The sequence below is a fragment of the Haliotis rufescens genome, unplaced genomic scaffold (genome assembly GCF_023055435.1).
Source record: "Haliotis rufescens isolate VD_foot unplaced genomic scaffold, xgHalRufe1.0.p SCAF_1, whole genome shotgun sequence".
NCBI classification, from domain to species: Eukaryota; Metazoa; Mollusca; class Gastropoda; order Lepetellida; family Haliotidae; genus Haliotis; species Haliotis rufescens.
In genome coordinates, this window is record NW_025963779.1 from 71666901 (window position 1) to 71686454 (window position 19554).

At 36.3% G+C, this 19554-nt stretch overlaps 2 protein-coding genes across 2 annotated transcripts; both read right to left on the reverse strand.

Moving 5' to 3' along the window:
• Nucleotides 1-10870: 10870 nt before the first annotated feature.
• Nucleotides 10871-11938, reverse strand: LOC124139791 (protein O-linked-mannose beta-1,4-N-acetylglucosaminyltransferase 2-like). The gene has a single exon (XM_046507119.2). It carries the CDS (start codon nucleotides 11936-11938, stop codon nucleotides 10871-10873), a length of 1068 nt encoding a protein of 355 aa, XP_046363075.2.
• Nucleotides 11939-16318: 4380 nt separating this feature from the next.
• LOC124139781 lies at nucleotides 16319-17398 on the reverse strand. The gene has a single exon (XM_046507107.2). It carries the CDS (start codon nucleotides 17396-17398, stop codon nucleotides 16319-16321), a length of 1080 nt encoding a protein of 359 aa, XP_046363063.2.
• Between the last annotated feature and the right edge of the window lie 2156 nt (nucleotides 17399-19554).

Genomic DNA, 19554 nt, shown 5'->3' on the forward strand with positions numbered 1-19554 from the left:
TAACTCAATTCTTATTAAGTATAACAAAGTTTGCAATGAATACAGATCACTATGTAGAATAAAGAAGGACCAATTAATATGCACAATGTAAAAGGAGTGACCCGGAAAAAGCTGCAGCGGGAGACTCAAAACGTTTCTGGGACATGATAAAGCGTGTGTCTGGACGACCGCAACGCCCCAACCCTATTGATATACAAGACTGGGGGGACTATTTCTCGTCGCTGTATTCCGAACAGATGGGCATTCAGGATGATCTTGGTTAGGTGGAGGACATAGTGACATGTCCAGAATATGTGCTTGACATATACTTGACATATAACATTCTCTAATCACCAGATCCGTACTTTTTGAAAGTATCAATGCCCTGAAAAATAATAAAACAGCTGGTCATGATGACATTCTTAGTGAATATCTAAAATATTCGTCCGCTGTTATAATACCTTATTTAGAAATCATATTTAACAGCATTTACCAAAACGGTGTTTTTTCCGGAATGTTGGGCAACTGGGATAATTATCCCATTACATAAAAAAGGGGACGCCCCTGTTACTGATAACTATAGAGCTATAAGCCTCCTGAGTATCCTCAGTAAAGTTTTTACATCTATTCTGAACAGACAACTAGTGTATTGGGCTGCAACACTTGACAAAATATCTGAATGTCAGTCGGGATTTTGAAAAGATTATTCAACTATTGATAACTGTTTTGTTTTAAATTCTGTCATTCAGCGTTATCTTTCACGTAAAGGAGGTAAATTTTATGTAGCATTTATTGATTTCTCTAAAGCATTCGACTCAATTCAGCGTCGTCTTCTATAGAAGCTATTGTACAAACATGGTTTGAGTTCTAAAATGGGTAAAATGTTACAATCCATCTACAGTAATGTAAAAGCTTGTGTTCGTTCAAACAACAGAGTATCTGGTACATTTGAGTGCTTCATGGGTGTGAGGCAAGGGTGTATGCTTAGTCCCTTTTTGTTTCAGTTTTTTATAAACGAATTGGTTACCGAAATGGAACAAAATTGTCGTTTCGGTGTTCAGTTACATCCGGAATGTATTCATATTTTTTACTGTCAACAACTTACAAATGAAGTTAAATATCTTGCATGATTGCTGTTGTAAATGGGAAATGTCAGTGAATTTATCGAAAACAAAAATAGTTGTTTTTGAAAATAAGGGAGGTTTATCGCGTTATGAAAAATGTTATTATGATGGAAATGCGGTTGAAGTAGTTACTGGATACAGTTATATTGGTTTGTATTTTAGCAATAGATTACTGTGGTCGAAAGCTTTAAGTACTATTGCAATCCAGGCAAGAAAGTTGTTCATGGTCCTTTTAAGTAGTATACATTCCTTGAAACCATACTCGCCTCACTTTTACTACAAATTATTTGATGCAAAGATAACACCAATACTTTTATACAGGGCCGAAATTTGGGGGTTCAGTGACATAGAACCACTAGAAAAAGTTCATTTGTATGCCTGTAAGCGTCTTTTAAAAGTAAAGTTATCAACTTCAAACAATGGGGTGTAAGGCGAGTGTGGTAGATACTCTATCCAGGTGCTTGCTGTTTTGAAATGTGTCAAATTTTGCCTGTCTCTTTTCAATATGCAGGAATCCCGTTACCCCCAAAATGTTACAATATGTTGCGCTTGTACGATAATCAAGGCCACATAAATTGGGTAACGAAACTTAAAACTGTGATTTTTAGATCAGGATTTGGTGATGTCTGGTTCTTTCAAGCATGTGGTAATAAAACCGTATTTTTAAATATGTCACGTCAACGGTTAAAAGACAACTTTTTTCAGGTTTGGCATAGTGATTTATCTGAAAGCCCCCAAATGGCTTACCATGCACAGTGTAAAACATCCATTTCATGTGAGACTATTTGCGTAGTATTACAGTAAATAAATTCAGAACCACATTGACTCGTTTTCGGCTTAGTTCTCACAATTTAGAAATTGAACGTGGACGACATTATAAAACACGTCCCATTTTAATTCTGGAAACCCAATAGTCCAGAAACTCTACGGTCTTTGCCCAGTCACGGTCAAAGGTATTTACAGAATTAAACATGCTGTTTTCATGGGAACATACCAAGGAAGAAAAAATGAAAAAGAAATTGGTTAAAAAACTCAGGCCCAGATTGGCCCATGGGTAGGCCCATAGGCAGGCCCATGGGCGAGAATATGTTCCTTTACTCAAAACTCATGTTTTTGTTTCGCAAATACATAAATGTAGTTCTTTCAAGTATCATGACACAAAATTTAACTCATTTTAACTTAATTCAACGATTTTATAGCGATATTGAAATATTTCGCTCATGGGCGAGAATATGTTCCTTTACTCGAAACTCATGTTTTTGTTTCGCAAATACATATATGTATATCTTTCAAGAATCATGACACAACACTTAACTCATTTAAATTTAATTCAACGATTTTATAGCGATATTGAAATATTTCGCCAATGGGCGAGAAAAAAGTTTAGCCCATGGTCGAGAATAGGTTCCTTTACTTAAAACTCAGGTTTTTGTTTCACAAATACATAAATATATTTCTTTCAAGTATCATGACACAAAATGTAGCTCATTTTAACTTAATTCAACGATTTTATAGCGATATTGAAATATTTCGCCCATGGGCGAGAAAAATGTTTGGCCAATGGGCAGGTCCATGGGCGAAAATATGTTCCTTTACTCAAAACTCATGTTTGTGTTTCGCAAATACATAAACGTATTTCTTTCAAGTATCATGACACAAAACTTAACTCATTTAAATTTAATTCAACGATTTTATAGCGATATAGAAAAAGGTTTAGCCCATGCCATGGGCGAGAATATGTTCCTTTACTTAAAACTCATGTTTTTGTTTCGCAAATACATAAATATATTTCTTTCAAGTATCACGACACAAAATGTAACTCATTTTAGCTTGATTCAACTATTTTATAGCGATATTTAAATATTTCGCCCATGGGCGAGAAAAAGGTTTGGCCTATGGGCAGGCCCATGGGCGAAAATATGTTCCTTTACTCAAAACTCATGTTTGTGTTTCGCAAATACATAAACGTATATCTTTCAAGAATCATGACACAACACTTAACTCATTTAAATTTAATTCAACGATTTTAAAGCAATATAGAAATATTTCGCCCATGGGCGAGAAAAAGGTTTAGCCCATGGGCGAGAATAGGTTCCATTACTTAAAACTCATGTTTTTGTTTCACAAATACATAAATGTATTTCTTTCAAGAATCATGACACAACACTTAACTCATTTAAATTTAATTCAACGATTTTAAAGCGATATTGAAATATTTCGCCCATGGGCGAGAAAAAGGTTTAGCCCTTGGGCGAGAATAGGTTCCATTACTTAAAACTCATGTTTTTGTTTCACAAAAACATAAATATATTTCTTTCAAGTATCATGACACAAAATGTAACTCATTTTAACTTGATTCAACTATTTTTTTTAGCGATATTGAAATATTTCGCCCATGGGCGAGAAAAAGGTTTGGCCCATGGGCGAGAATATTTTCCTTTGCTCAACAGTTTTAGTTTCGCCAATACATTAAGGGATTATAAGCATGACACATGATTCAACTCGTTTTAACTTAATTCAACTAATTTTTGGCGTTATTAAATATTTCGCCCATGTTTTCGTCAGTCCATTTAAAGAATTAACTAATTGTGTACAAAGTATATTGTATCATGTGAAATATACTTTATATTATATCATTACATTACTATTTAAAAAGGGCCTTTGGTTGGATGTTTCCTTTGCAGAAGTGTTACAAATTTCACCTTTTTTACAAATTGCAACGATCTTTAATGAACCCGACCTTACCTCTCAAAACGTTTTGACAGTTTATCATACGAATTCATGCGCGTGAACACCAATTCATTGGCGTTATTTTCCAACGAATTAAAGTTTAGTTTGTTTCTTTTACATTTCCCATTTTATGTCTCGTTGATACATCACACTGGGAAATGAAGTGACACTAGATATGCAATATACAGGTACACGTGCGCGTATTTTAATGGGGAAAAAAACCCGATTCGTCTTTCATTGCATAACGTCTAGCTGAATATCTCACATTCTAACGAAATCTCGAAATAATTATCTAATTATATGCGGTTCGATGTTTACAGGCCATTGAGGAAAACTTGAGTGAATATTATGACACTAAAGCAACTTTTAAATGCATTGTCACTTTTGGTATGAAAATGGTAACAGTTCAGAAAAAACAACAGCCTTCTTATGATAATTTTCATATTCTCATTAGTACGTTGTATCTAATTACAGTGTCGGCATTATTTACAGGTGATTCTACAATACCTGCTCTCGGTCAATTACGATCTACCACACTACGCGTGAATATACAGTTATGCAGGTGTTGCTGTGGGCAAATACCTAGCCTGTATATGTATATTTTTTTGTGGATACATGTATTACGTATTTTCGTTGATATGTCGATATATGCACAAAGACAAAAAAATGTTTATGAAAGATGAATTAGTGCCTTGATATATTCAACGAGATGTGTATCATCGTTTAATGGGTCATTCAATAAAAGTATGTTTGGAGGAGATATCAGAGGAGCCGCCCAATATACACAGTGTCGTCCGGTGACGTCCCACCCCACCCTGTCCCTAAGAGTTATGTAATCGGTACACAAATATATTTGATGCGGTGTCAGTGTGGAAGGAGTTTGAATTACGTCCGCCACTGGCCACAGAAATCCTCAAAGTATAGTAACAATCAAGAAGGTCAATGCCGTACTAATTACCTAGTGACGCACGTAACAACGACTGTCAACCTGTCTGCTACAGCTACCATACCATCATCCCTAGGCCTGTCACAACTGGCATATTAACGGCTTATTCAAAATATTAATTGTAGAAACGTCGTTACGAGACTAACGTATGTCGTATACAGTCCTCATATTTGATAAAAAAAGAAGTAAATACGTCAACTGGGAATTCAACTGAATGTTACCTTCCTTATATCAGCTAACAGCCCTGTTTGTGAAAATATGTACTAGACATAAGATTTAAAGACTAATAAAACCAATTGTAAGACCGTGAATGCCAGTTTTAGACCATTTGTTGGCCACCTACGCAAAGGTCGGACTGGCACGGTTTAGTTGCTGCTTAATCTGACCACATCATGCAGACTTTGAGTAGACAAATGAGTAGACTGTTTGGTACATCACAGTTTACAACCGAAAATGTGTTTATTACATGGGTCATTTTTTTTATTTCCGGCAGTCAGGTGACCTTGAATTATGACCATGCAGAGATTTTCTGAGGTATCGTATCATAATGCCTTTCGATTTTCTGTATATAGCTACACGTACCTGTTGAAATCGTGATGCTCGTATTAACGTTATGAACTGACATATCATTTCGCTCTTGGTGGAGGACCCTGGGATCGATAATTAATTAAGTTCTCCAGATGTTTCACTTTGTACATAAAAATACATCAACTCAGCAGGTTCTCCACACTGAAGACCTATATTTCAGTTACATTGTGACATGGTGTATCAAAAATCAGATTTAATTATTTTAGTTATGGTGGAATTTAGACATTTTCCTGAATGTATTATTCTTTCAATGCATTTAATATATTGGATAAATAGCATAGATTTCTACAATTTAGCATTTGAAGATCCATTCTACGGAACGGATAACCAGACGTTTGTTAGGTATTTAGAATTTATTCTAAAATGGAAAAGAATGTAAATTCACATCGCAACAGAGGTTAATGTTGTACGAGATCTCATTTACCGTTTCTGATTGCTCTTCCCTTTCGTGCTAGCAACGGTCGCAAAAGGTAATCCTTAGTTGGTGTGTAAATCTATCTGTAACTTGTAACTTTGTGTATGCTTGGCAGTAATGCATGGGCTACATGCAGGTTATTGCTCTTGCATCACATAAAGTCACATACATCACACTAAGTCACATACATCACACTAAGTCACGTATTTCACATTACGTCACATTCATCACATTTAGTCACACAAAGTCACAGTAAGTCAAACAAAGTCACATTAAGTCATACAAAGTCATGTACATCACATTAAGTTACTCTAAGTCACATTTAGTCATATAAAAACATAAAGTCATATAAATCACATATACAAATTAAGTCAGATTAAGTCACATTAAGCCAAATCCAGTACAACTAGGTCACAAACAGCACACAAAGTCACATACATCACTTTTAGTCACACTCAGTCACATTAAGTCACCTTAAGTCACACTATGTATCGTATATCACATTACGTCACATGTTCACATTAAGTCATATTGATGTTGACTTGTTGTTTACTGTTATTTTAGCCAGCATTTCTTCGAATTCCATATATATAGATATATCATATCTGTGGAGCAGGACAGAGCGAGTATCGGATGTTTTTTTCTCCTCATCCACCTGGGACACAGATACTCAATGACGTGATTTGTGGAATTTTGTTGCAAGATCCACCGGCGAAACAATGCATGGGACGTCAGCCTGGCAACGGGTTGCTGGGGTCATTGAGTATGCATAAGCTCCTCTCAGTGATCTATCATCTCCTCCCGCAATGTCGCTGAATAAGCCAAGGGATGTTGATAGCTTTCAATGTTTGTTAGTGTAACTTGTTCCCGCAGTACATAAGCACGCGCTTTGGTATTACACAATGTGTAATACTGCTGTATGTTTATTAAACAGGTGATCACTTCACGGGCAAGTAATAAATTTGATTTTACTTAATTTAAGTTGTAATAACAGTAATAATTCTTGGATTCACGACAATTCTTTTGAATAAAATATCATATATGAATTTAATTTTGTGTTGTATATTTTACGCAAATTAATTGATGTAAAGTACGGCAGACCCTGTTTTCTGATAATTTTGCTATCACAGTATTCCCTTTTCTGGAATATGGATCCGTGCTCATTGTATCTTGGATCCTGTCAATATGTTCCCCTGCTGTCCCATACCTTAATACAAGTTTTCACACAATTACGATGGAAAGTAAGTTTCCCCGCCCTCGGATTGTTGAGTAGTAATGTTGACTTCCCTTTTGTGTTTTCAGTTGGTGAAACAAGTTAAAAGGTAAGAATGAGTATTCTTTTGGAAACTGTTTATCACCACTGTACGGCAGAATTGTTTTACAGAGATCAGTAAAGTCATATATTTTAGAAAGTGGTTTTTTTTTCATTAAAGGTCTCTGTGAATTTTTCAAACGAAAGAAAAAGTCCAGTTTGATCAGTTAGGCCATTGATATAGATTACCGCCATTTCTTTCCAATCCTTATACAGGATATATTTATTATCTATTTTATTGTTATCGTTTTACCAAATTCCCTGTGAAAGAATACCAAAATCGCAATTTTCTTTCACTTTCATGGGTTTTTAAAAAAACTATTTGCGGGCATTTTATGCCTCCATCTTTATTTTCACATACAATTAAACTTCCTTTTATTTCATCTGGTTTATTTCCCCAAATGAATTTGAAGTATCGCTTTTGAAACTGATCTATAACACAGTCAGGTGGGTATTGCTGAAAACAATTGACTGAGTTCTGGTAGAATGAAATATTTTAATATTTTCCTTTTCTCAAAACTTAATTCAACTAATTTGTGGCGTTATAAAAATATTTCGCCCATGGGCGAGAATATTTTCCTCAGCTCAAAACTCATGTTTTTCTTTTGCAAATAGATAAAGGTGTGTGCATCATGAAAATACAAGATTCGTTCTTGTTGAATATATCAAGGCATCAATTCATCTTTCATAAACATTTTGTGTCTTTGTGCTTAATATATCCACAATTAACGAAAATATGTAATACATGTATCTACAAAAATATATGTACAGGCTCGGTATTTGCCCACGCCACAACCTGCATAGCTGTTTATTCACGCGTGGTGTATTGTGGACTTATCTGTAAATTAGGCCGACACTGTAATTAGATGCAAAGTACTAGTGAGAATATGGGAATTAATATAAGAAGGCTGTTGTTTTTCATTGACTGTTTCCATTGTTAATACCAAAAGTGGCAATGCATTTAAAAGTTGCTTTCGTGTCACAATATTCACTCAAATTTTCCTCCATCGGCTTCAAACATAATTCCCATTGGTCAGTTTGACACCTCATATAAGAAATAATTATTTCGAGATTTCGTTAGAATGTGATATATTCAGCCAGACGTTGTGAATGAAAGACGAATCGGTTTCTTTCTTTAAAATACGCGCATGTGTACCTGTATATCGCATACCATAATTAATTAATCACTGAATTACCCAGTGTGATGAATGGAAGGTATACGGAACGTAACATCCACTTAAAAGCGTAGGCCGTTAACATTTTACTACAATACACCAAACCAAAGATGCTGCAGACCGGGTTCTTCCTTTCTGTGGCCTCGTCTTTGTATGTCATCATAAACAATGTAACGATTAGAAATGTAACAACGAGACATAAAATGGGAAATGATAAAGAAAATTCACCAAGTAAACTGAACTTTTGTGGACGATAACGCCAATGAATTGGAGTACACTCGCATGAATTCGGATGATAAACTATAAATACATGTTTAGAGGTGAGGCTGGGTTCATAAAAGATCGTTACGATATGTACAAAAGGTAAAACTTGTAAAAGTTCTACAAAGATAACATCCAACCAAAGGCCCATTTTAAATAGTAATGTACTCATATAATAGAAAGTATGTTTCACATGATACAATATACTTTGCACCCAAGTAGTTAATGTTTCAAAGAGACCGACCACAACATGGGCGAAATAGTTTAATAACGCCACAAATTAGTTGAATTAAGTTAAAATTAGTTGAATCATGTGTCATGATGCTTGTAGACACACCTTGATGCATGAGTTTTGAGCATAGGAAAATATTCTCGCCCCTTGGCGAACTATTTTTATAAGGCCAGAAATTTGTTGAATAAAGTTAAAATGAGTTGAATCATGTGTTATGATGCTTGTAAACACACCTTTATGTATTTGTAAAAGAGTAACATGAGTTTTGAGCAAAGGAAAATATTCTCGCCCGTTGGCCAATCCCTTCACCCAAGGGCGAAATATTTTAACAACGCCACAAATTAGTTGAATTAAGTTAAAATGAGTTGAACCATGTGTCATGATGCTTGTAGACACAACTTTATGCATTTGCAAAAGAAAAATCATGGGTTTTGAGCAAAGGAAACTATTCTCGCCCATGGGCGACATAATTTAAATTTTGAGTTTTCGAAAGATTTTGTTTTACATTTTTATTCCTTTTTCTTTAATGTACCCATGAGAACAGCATGTTCAATGTTCGAAGTACCTAACACAAAGACTGGCCACAGCATGGAGAGTTTCTGGACAAATGGGTTTCCAAAATTTAAATGGGTCGTGTTATATTCTTTTTGCATGTCAAGAATATAACGTTTTAGGGAAAATTAACATTTTGTGCATCGATCTACATAATTGGGATACGATAGCATGCATCAACCAGGTCAGCAATCTTGACTAACCGATCACGTTGGTCGGCTCTTACGACTAGCATCGGATGCTGAAGACCAATTCTAAATCGGATCTTCACGAGTTTTGAACATAAGTACTGAGATTCACTGTAGTTTCTGTAGACCGAAGGGAAAAAGCAATTGTGCAGTAGAGTTACATTGATAGTCACTTTTTATTCAAACGAAAACAATATTAGATTGGAATTTTTTTTTGAGACTCGGAAACATTCCATTAAATATTCTGGGTTTAGCTTGGGTGTCTTGTTAAAGACAAGATATGTTTTCGATCAGTGCTTCAAAACAGCCGATATTGTTCTGTGAAAGGAAACGAACAATTAGAAAAGCTTTGGAATAGCGAGAAAATATTCCATAAAGCAAACTATCCGCCGAGTCAATTTGTACCAACCAATGAGTACCATACACTCTTCAAAAAAAGAAACGCACAGGTAGATTATTAGTAAATTCATTGTACCTAATAAAGTCGATATATTTGATTTAATATCATACACACAAATATGAAATTTTGGAGCTCGATTTATATACCGGATGTTTTGCGTCGTCAGGTTCAATGAACTACATACTATATGTGCATTTCTTTTTATGAAGAGTGTAAATGATACAATTACGCGTGATGCCCGGACAATGCTGATACTATCAATTATTCGATGGATATCAGGCCATATAGCTTTACGGTGTTAAGAAAACAACTACTCTACTGGGATTAGACAAACATGATTTCCCGCCATATTTACTTTGAAAAAAAAATTGAAATAACATTTGAAAAAGAAAAGTGTGCCTCGGGTTTTACAAGAGCAAATGTTCACTGAACATGATGGATGTAGTAAAGAATGAGCTGTTAAAACAATACACACAGTTATCATCTGTAACGTATTCTTTGTAATACATAAATGTGAATATGAAAAAATGATTTTGCCAGGATAGATGAAAGTAATACTCTTTTGCATACATGTTTCCCTTGTGAAGAAAAATGAAAACACATCTTTTACAGCTGGCATTTATTTTTGTGATATACAATTACATTTCATGACTTGAAAGGAAACACATACTTGAGTTCGCTATCAACACATGTGTACAATCTAATCAATGCCCTGCTCATACTGATTTATTGATGTGTCACACATTCAGCGAATGAAGCACACAAGATACTGACGTTGATTTTTCATATAATTTCGTACTTGGCTATTGTAACATTAATATTAATCTATGCATTTGATTTGTTTAATATCATGAGGTAAGGTATTTAGGGAAATAAACTAAGGGTGAAGTTCGTGCCATCAATCCTTTCTTAAAACAACGTGTATGACTTAACGCAGTCACATCAATTTAATTCTGTTGAATACCATCTTATAAGGTGCCTCCACACACTAGTCTGCCCATGTCAAGCACCATATCCGTCAGCACGCGTGGGGGTACGTGCACTGAGGTGGCAAACTTGTTGTCGCTGTACCAACTACTGTATAGTTTACCACCCAAAACAGCCAACTGTTCCATGTGACTATTTCTGTGTTGTTTATACTTGTGAGGGAAGAGTTCAATTAACCCTGTTCCAGGAACCTGGAACAACGTGAGTGCTAACCCTGCACCGTGTACACCGATCAAAATATCCGTTTCCGTGATCAGTTGTATTTGTTCTCTGATGGTCAAAGTCTCCAAAGCTACGGCTTGTACAGGAGTTCCAGGAAATTTGTTTTTCAGCGCCTGAATGAGTTCATCAGAATTATTAAACTGTCTCTCTATTAGGCCCCTGACGTTTCGTAGATGGGCTATGTAGTTTTTTCTCAACACAACAGTTATCCTAATCCTGTCACAACCTCTTTTCCTGCCCAGAAAGCCTCCTGCACGATCAGAGACATCATAACGGAAGTCGTCGATGTAAGGAATAGATTTGGCTTTGCGCACAATGGGCACCCGTTTCAACTCGGGATTAAGGACAAACTGCTCCAGGAGCGTTGTTTTTTTCAACCATCCCACTCTGACGACCTTCTTGAACAGCAGTTCCCACAATCCGTCTAGGGCAGTAGCTGGATGGGCGTCAAGGATGAGAATGGTGGTCTCGGCAGCAGTTCTGTTCATTTCCCGGGTATTCAGATATGCGCTGTACAGCTCTATCACGGTCCAGTACATATTTGCATAGTCGATACGAACAATTCCAACAGTCAGTCCCTCTAAACTCTCCATATATTTCAGCTCTGTTTTATTGGACACTGTGATTACGTTTGTCACATCATTCACAGATGCCTGATCAGGACGGTTTTCCAAGTGTCTCATCAGACCAGGCGTTCCTCTGCATAGTGTTCTCAAAACGCCAAGTTCAAAATTGAAAAATTCCGTACTTTCATCTTGATATTTAACTTCAGTGATGTTCTCGCCTCCTCTTCTGGTTCCAAAAGCTCTGGAAGGATCTAAAACCATGTCCTCTAACTTCATACCACCAGATGGCAAATACCCAATGCTCTTTGAACATTCTCGTTCATGCCCATTTCTGTTCAACAACAATCGTTTAGTGCCAAAGAAAACCCGGCTTCCTGCGTTTGTTATTGCTACGAGGAGATAGGATATCGCAATGATATAAATGATGATTTTCAATCGCGACCTTAGTTTTCTTGTACGCCTGAATAACATATTATAATACCTATCAGCTATATTTAAAACAAATAACGCCAAAAACCGATTGCGTACTAAAAAGTACTCTTAACCAGCTTGAAACAGATTAAGATTTAAATTAAATGATAATTTTCTAATGTCTACGATGATAGCGGATTAAACATATACATGATGATGATTAATATCGTATGATTTTTAGTTGAGTGCCTGTGAGTATACTGTCGATATCAACCACTACTCAGCAGAAATAATATTACACGTACGTTGATGTTAATGAGCGACGTGAAACGTGAATGCAACTGCAAGTTTTGTTCACAAATCTAGAACTTCGACGCAGTACAATAGGACGGTCAATGTGCTCCCTCACATGAGATCTGTATCAACATTTGTGATGAGAGTGAAGGTGCAGCAGATTCAGGGCCTTTGTTCTCTGTAACAAATTTCACAAATCTTTTTAGAAAGAAAGGAGGTTATCCTAATTTATTCAAACAATTATTTTGCAGTTATATCAGCATCGGTTTGGTCTATACTGGTGTACTATTTCGCATACTGAGATAACATCAAATGACAAATCCTGGTTATCGGTCCTTCACCTCGAGTTTTATGTTAGTTTTGTACCTGGTTTTACATTCTGCCCAATGTAACTAACTAATCGAACTAAATGTAAATGATACACCTGGAAATTATTCAAGCACCCCTTGTTTTTTTTTAAAACACTATCTGACAACATTGTTTCACTCGCGTTCAGTCTGAAATATGATGGGAAAATAAAAGCTACCTGGAGGCTCTCTTGAGTAACTTGAGTAACGAAAACACAGATGATGATGGCAATGTTCAATATGTAAAGGGGAATGTCCGAATGAACTCTCCATTCCTCAAAAATAATGGAGCCGAGGTCCATATATATATATGGTTTATCAAATTGCTTTTAAAAATGAACATTGTTAAGGTAACATGCAGTTACACATTATGCTACATATTATAAGTGCCGTCTTGAGATGCTGTAGTTTAGAACGACAATTGGACGTCCCCAAACGATGCGTGTTCGAGCATCGCTGGCGACACATATTTACGGACAAAATGTTGAAATCATTCACCTGAATATTTGAAACGTTGGTTCAAGATAATGTATAATTGACAAACAACTGCCTATTCCTGAAGAATAATGGAGCATTTAAACAATAATACGACGTCGCAGGTGTGTGTTAATTTCATTGCGCGAATAGCAGTTTCTACAGTGTTGTATTTGAGTCAAAATGGGAACCATAATAACGATAGATCTGGGAAGTTGTAAGATCGGGTATAAATGACCATTGTTATGCGAAAACGCTCATTGTAATCTCATAAAGACAAATCAAATTCCTTGAACTCAGCAGCGAGTGTAACCGCCACGTGTTATTCACGGGCGGCTGCTTAATTAATTCCTAAATGGATACAAATTTGAAACATGTTTAATTGTTTTGCCTTGCTCAGTGGTTATAAGAATTAAGATACTGAATATTATAGCAGAAATTAAAGCATACGTTGGGTTACTTGGATACAAAATTTACCAATGAAATCCTCCGGAATAACATATTTAAAGATTAACGTTCGGTGTTTTTACAATGAATGTAGACGCCTCTTGCAAAATGAGTTTTAAAATCTATTTGATATATCAACTCACCTTTTTTGTATTTCAACATATACAATGCAGATTTAGTCGTCTGACATAACACCTCTTCATTGCCCCTTTTACCATCATGCGTAAACGTACATGTCTTTCTTTACAGATCAACCAATGTTTAAAACGCGTGGTGTGAGCCACTGTCATGTTAAAAGGCTGATGAATGACTAATTATGCATTTATACATAAGAGGACAACACATACCTGTAAAATGTAAAAACAATAACACAGTGGACAGAATGTCAGAGGTACATTGCTGTGCGACGACTGTTCTCTGTTGCTGTTAAGTCGCTATATAAGTGCAATAATCTTGGACGCGACGTTAAACCCAATTTCATCTCACCTCACCTGTTGCTGTTAAATGCGTCGATACAAGCGCAACCGCGACATATGGTGTCACCTGCAGCTGTACATCAGGGTTGTTCAGTATTTAGTTTCAGCAAAAGATCTATACTACATATACATGCGATATCACTGTGTGATAACTATCTTTATATTGTCTGAGATCTTTTGACCAGGATAGATATTTTTTACAGTGTTACCTCTGATTATATTTCTGTATTTGTAGGATTGTATTACGACGTGTCTTGATGGAAGTATTACAGTTCATATATTACATTATACTTTTTTTATATGTTTCACAAAATAACTTAACCTAGGAAATTTGACCATCATCTAAAACTGTAATTAAAATCAACACTTGTTAGGCATAACTGACATCAAAGTAATTGTTAATGTGATGCGAGTAGAGCTGTGCGGGTATATAACTCCTTGGGTATTGGTCCTCGGCACACTTGCTTGAATGAACTCAAAGGACCTCACAGCTCTCTCCTCTCTTGTTTCAAGCTAAGAAAACATTTAAATATTCCTATTTTATGACTAAACTTCTCATTTCAATGATATTATTATCTGGAAAATGTTAGCGTTGAATCAGTACTGCCGTATTGTAACGCTCAATGTACTACGTTAACGTTCTAAATGACTGCCCATTATATATTATTTATCGTTTAATACACAGGCACTGTTCAGTGATGTTTGAAGTGTAATGCGTCGTGGGCTCCTCCAGTTTATGTGTCATTAATATACGACAACAATAGTTCCCTCCTGTATTTCGACATCCATGATTATATACCCCATCAATGTCCATCATTATCTGTTCAACGTGGCAGTTGCATATACAGTCTATATTTTCGTGCAGTAGCGTAACGAACATGTAGCTTAGTCACAAAACGGTTCCTAGAGTTAACACAACTGTTTCAAGCAAGGTTTATTTTATACGCAAACTCCGTTTTTCAGATATGTGTGTTCTAGTACTTATAGGTCGGGTAGCCTAGTGGTTAAAGCGTTCGCTCTTCACGCCGAAGACCCGGGTTCGAATCCCGACATGGGTACAATGTGTGAAGCCCATTTCTGGTGTCCCCCGCCGTGATATTGCTGGAATATTGCTAAAAGTGGCGTAAAACCAAACTCACTCACTCACTCACTCTAGTACTGATACTATATGATATATGTTTGTGTGTTCGAAGCATGGATAATACGTTGTTTTATAATTGTCACATTTATTTTTGCCAGCATTGTTTCGAATTCTACATTTTCCATCAGTTGCGTGATCTTTTAGCACAGCAGATTTACCATAATATGCATCGTCACTCAGCATTTGACAATAATGTTTTACGGTAAAGCATCGATAGTTATGTACTATGACTATGGAATATATGTATTTTATGAAAACAAAACAAATCTAGATTTATATAAAAGCAGAACTCTGACCCGTAAAGATCCGGGTACGAATTGGTCTGTGCATTCATGTCAAATGTATGATCTTACAATCTCACAAATAACATCGAGTTGATTTAAATATTGTCCAAAAGTCTTAATTAACTATATATCGATTAAGTTATAAGTGATGACCTTTATTTATATTTTAGGGGATAGACTTGTCGGAACTATCAGAAGACACAAACAAATACCCACTGAAACACTTTATAGTTACAATATACATAACTTGTTCAACAAGCTTGTCAGTTAACCAATTCTGTCAGAATAAACTCAACATATTCTGTGCTATATCTGTGTTATGTATAAGAAAAACCAGACAAATATGCAATAATGTACTCACTACACAGGAAAGCAATTTCATTTTCTGCATATGTATCATGTAAAAACAATAAATGAAATCGTATCGTCTGATGCTAGTGTTTAGTTTTGCAATATATCATTACACTTCCATGTGAACAACATACACCTTTGTAGAGTAATGTGTGAGTAATGTCACACTTCCAATCAATGCAGCACGCAGAACACACATGTCGATGTTGACCGACCTATTTATTTCTTTTAATATCCCGTCTGTTGAGATTTATTGTTCTCTAGAACATTTATATTTCGTACAGTTATTTTAATAGGTAGATTATTTTCGAATGTAGCGAATGAGCAAAATATTGACTGGGGTGATGTGCATACCAGTAAACCGGTATAGAAAATAAACTGTACGACACAAAGGGAGCATCACAGCCTTGATTCTTTCAAATATCATATGTAATAGAGTTTTCATAGATTCTCAAGCCCATGTCAAACACCATATCCGTCAAGACTCGTGGGGGTACGTGCACAGAGGTGGCAAACTTGTTGTTACTATACCAACTACTGTATAGTTTACCACCCAAAACAGCCAACTGTTCCATGTGACTATTTCTGTGTTGTTTATACTTGTGAGGGAAGAGTTCAATTAACCCTGTTCCAGGAACCTGGAACAACGTGAGTGCTAACCCTGCACCGTGTACACCGATCAAAATATCCGTTTCCGTGATCAGTTGTATTTGTTCTCTGATGGTCAAAGTCTCCAACGCTACGGCTTGTACAGGAGTTCCAGGAAATGTGTTTTTCAGCGCCTGAATGAGTTCATCAGAATTATTAAACTGTCTCTCTATTAGGCCCCTGACGTTTCGTGGATAGGCTATGTAGTTTTTTCTCAACACAACAGTTATCCTAATCCTGTCACAACCTCTTTTCCTGCCCAGAAAGCCTCCTACACGATCAGAGACATCATAACGGAAGTCGTCGATGTAAGGAATAGATTTGGCTTTGCGCACAATGGGCACCCGTGTCAACTCGGGATTAAGGACAAACTGCTCCAGGAGCGTTGTTTTCTTCAACCATCCCACTCTGACGACCTTCTTGAACAGCAGTTCCCACAATCCGTCTAGGGCAGTAGCTGGATGGGCGTCAAGGATGAGAATGGTGGTCTCGGCAGCAGTTCTGTTCATTTCCCGGGTATTCAGATATGCGCTGTACAGCTCTATCACGGTCCAGTACATATTTGCATAGTCGATACGAACAATTCCAACAGTCAGTCCCTCTAAACTCTCCATATATTTCAGCTCTGTTTTATTGGACACTGTGATTACGTTTGTCACATCATTCACAGATGCATGATGAGGACGGTTTTCCAAGTGTCTCATCAGACCAGGCCTTCCTCTGCATAGTGTTCTCAAAACGCCAAGTTCAAAATTGAAAAACTCCGTACTTTCATTTTGATATTTAACTTCAGTGATGTTCTCGCCTCCTCTTCTGGTTCCAAAAGCTCTGGAAGGATCTAAAACCATGTCCTCTAACTTCATACCACGAGATGGCAAATACCCAATGCTCTTTGAACATTCTCGTTCATGCCCATTTCTGTTCAACAACAATCGTTTAGTGCCAAAGAAAACCCGGCTTCCTGCGTTTGTTATTGCTTCGAGGAGATAGCATATCGCAATGATATAAATGATGATTTCCAACGGCGACCGAAGTCTGGATAGCTGGAATGTTAACATATTTATCAACTGTATTGAACTGAAACGCCACTTACTGATTGTCTACTAAACTCTAGTCTTACCGAGTTTGAAATAGATTGTTCATGACAGATAATACTATTCTGTGTATAGCTATTGTAATTGAAATGAAGATATTGTGAAGGTGATCAGTAACATATTGATGACACTGCCTGTCAGACGTATTGATGTGTTGTATACAAGGGTTTGGTCAGCCTGTTCCTTTCCCGACAGGAGGCACGTGCACGTAACCACGTTTGTGAGAGGAGGTGCCGATTTAACTTGGGAGACTCTCTTTTCTGTAAAAAACATAATCCAATAGTCCTATTAGTTCCTAGTTTATTCAAATAATTAAAATACATTAGATTAGTTATCATATGACATGACGTTGTGGTGATCAATCAGAAAAGCTTATGATGACCCCTTTATCTAGATATTACATTTTCTGCCCAAATGATAGAATACTCTCTATTAATTTAACTCAATGTAAACGATTATGCAATATATCCAAATCTAAAACTTGTTCTTATTTTATGGTTCTTTGCTCAATGGTTAATTGTCCTGGGATTAGATAGGGCAATCCAATATTGTCATCCAATATACAGTATATATCCGGTGCTTTTTTCTTTTACATGGAGTTCCACATTAACTGGCATTTACGTTTTTAATGAAAATTATGTGAGTGGTACAGCAGGACATGTTTAGCCTTGTTGAGGAAAAACCTGTTGTCTTCACTGAATCAGCGATCCTTTGATTCATTTTTTAACTATTTCATCTGTTATTCCCCGAGGAATCTGCTTCAGGAAATATTCGACACTCGTTATTATCTGGCGTTCACTCAAAACTACAGGCTATATAAACAAACTTTCTTTGTATTTAAGCACAGACTTAGTTATCTAAGATAAAGTAAAGGAAAGAGGAGAGATTTGTACATAAATGGAAAACTCTTACCTGTTATCTGTAAATTGTAAAGTGAAAACACTCGAATGGAAAAGGAAATCGTCAGATTTTGGTGAGACAATTGTTCCCTATACAACGGTAGAGAGATATGACTGATACGTTCGCAACCACGAAATATGTTGTCATCTGCAGCTGTGCCCCATGGTTGATAAGATATTCTTTTAGCATTGCACAGATTGTTCTAGCCTTGATGGAGCAAACGAAATATGTGCTGACATACTTATTTTATCATATATATACTATATTTATATATATATATTAATATTGTACGATCTTTAACTTCTTTTTGAAAGACAACTTGCATGGCAGCTTTGGACCTAAGACTGAACAGGAGAAGTAGAATAATGTAAACATGGGGGGAATACATTTGAACCGAACGGGGAGTGATCTGAGCCTTGAGTGAGTATTCTGGCCTCGGTGTCCCCGTGCTTTAACTATAATAGCTCAGGGCAAAACTATACTTTATTACACTACACAGTGGGTGGAGCAAACATTATTTCTTATTTAGACTGTATGCACGCATTTCAGTAAAGAGGCTAGGTGATAGGTGAAGTGAAGATCTTCTGCAATAAGTTCGTTAGTAAATATTGTCATTGTTGTATATGTAGTTTAATGCAATATGTTAAGTATTAATTTCATTTGCGATGTCATGTGGATACAAACACACATGCAGGGATGTAAAGCTGTTTGATATAGTTGCTAAATTGAATAACTATTCTAATTAATCAATTTTCCTCAGTTAATGTCATAGGTTAAATAACGTGAAAGGTGCGACCAGATTGTCATCTCCGACAGATGTTGCATCGTAAATAAGATGAGTTTGATAGTGTTATTCAAGCTGATGCAGGACATTATTACAGCGAGCAAATTGTTCGTTAGCCTTTCCATTTGACGATGTTGTCTAATGTCGCTCTTAGAAAGGCGTCACTGAAGAGTAGATATCTTCAATGCCAATTGTGGCAAATAGCACTATAGCAACAATATTCCTA

Bases quoted from the DNA above. Each gene is read 5' to 3' on its own strand.
- LOC124139791 (XM_046507119.2), bottom strand. From the start codon at position 11,938: ATGGTTTTAGATCCTTCCAGAGCTTTTGGAACCAGAAGAGGAGGCGAG.
- LOC124139781 (XM_046507107.2), bottom strand. From the start codon at position 17,398: ATGGTTTTAGATCCTTCCAGAGCTTTTGGAACCAGAAGAGGAGGCGAG.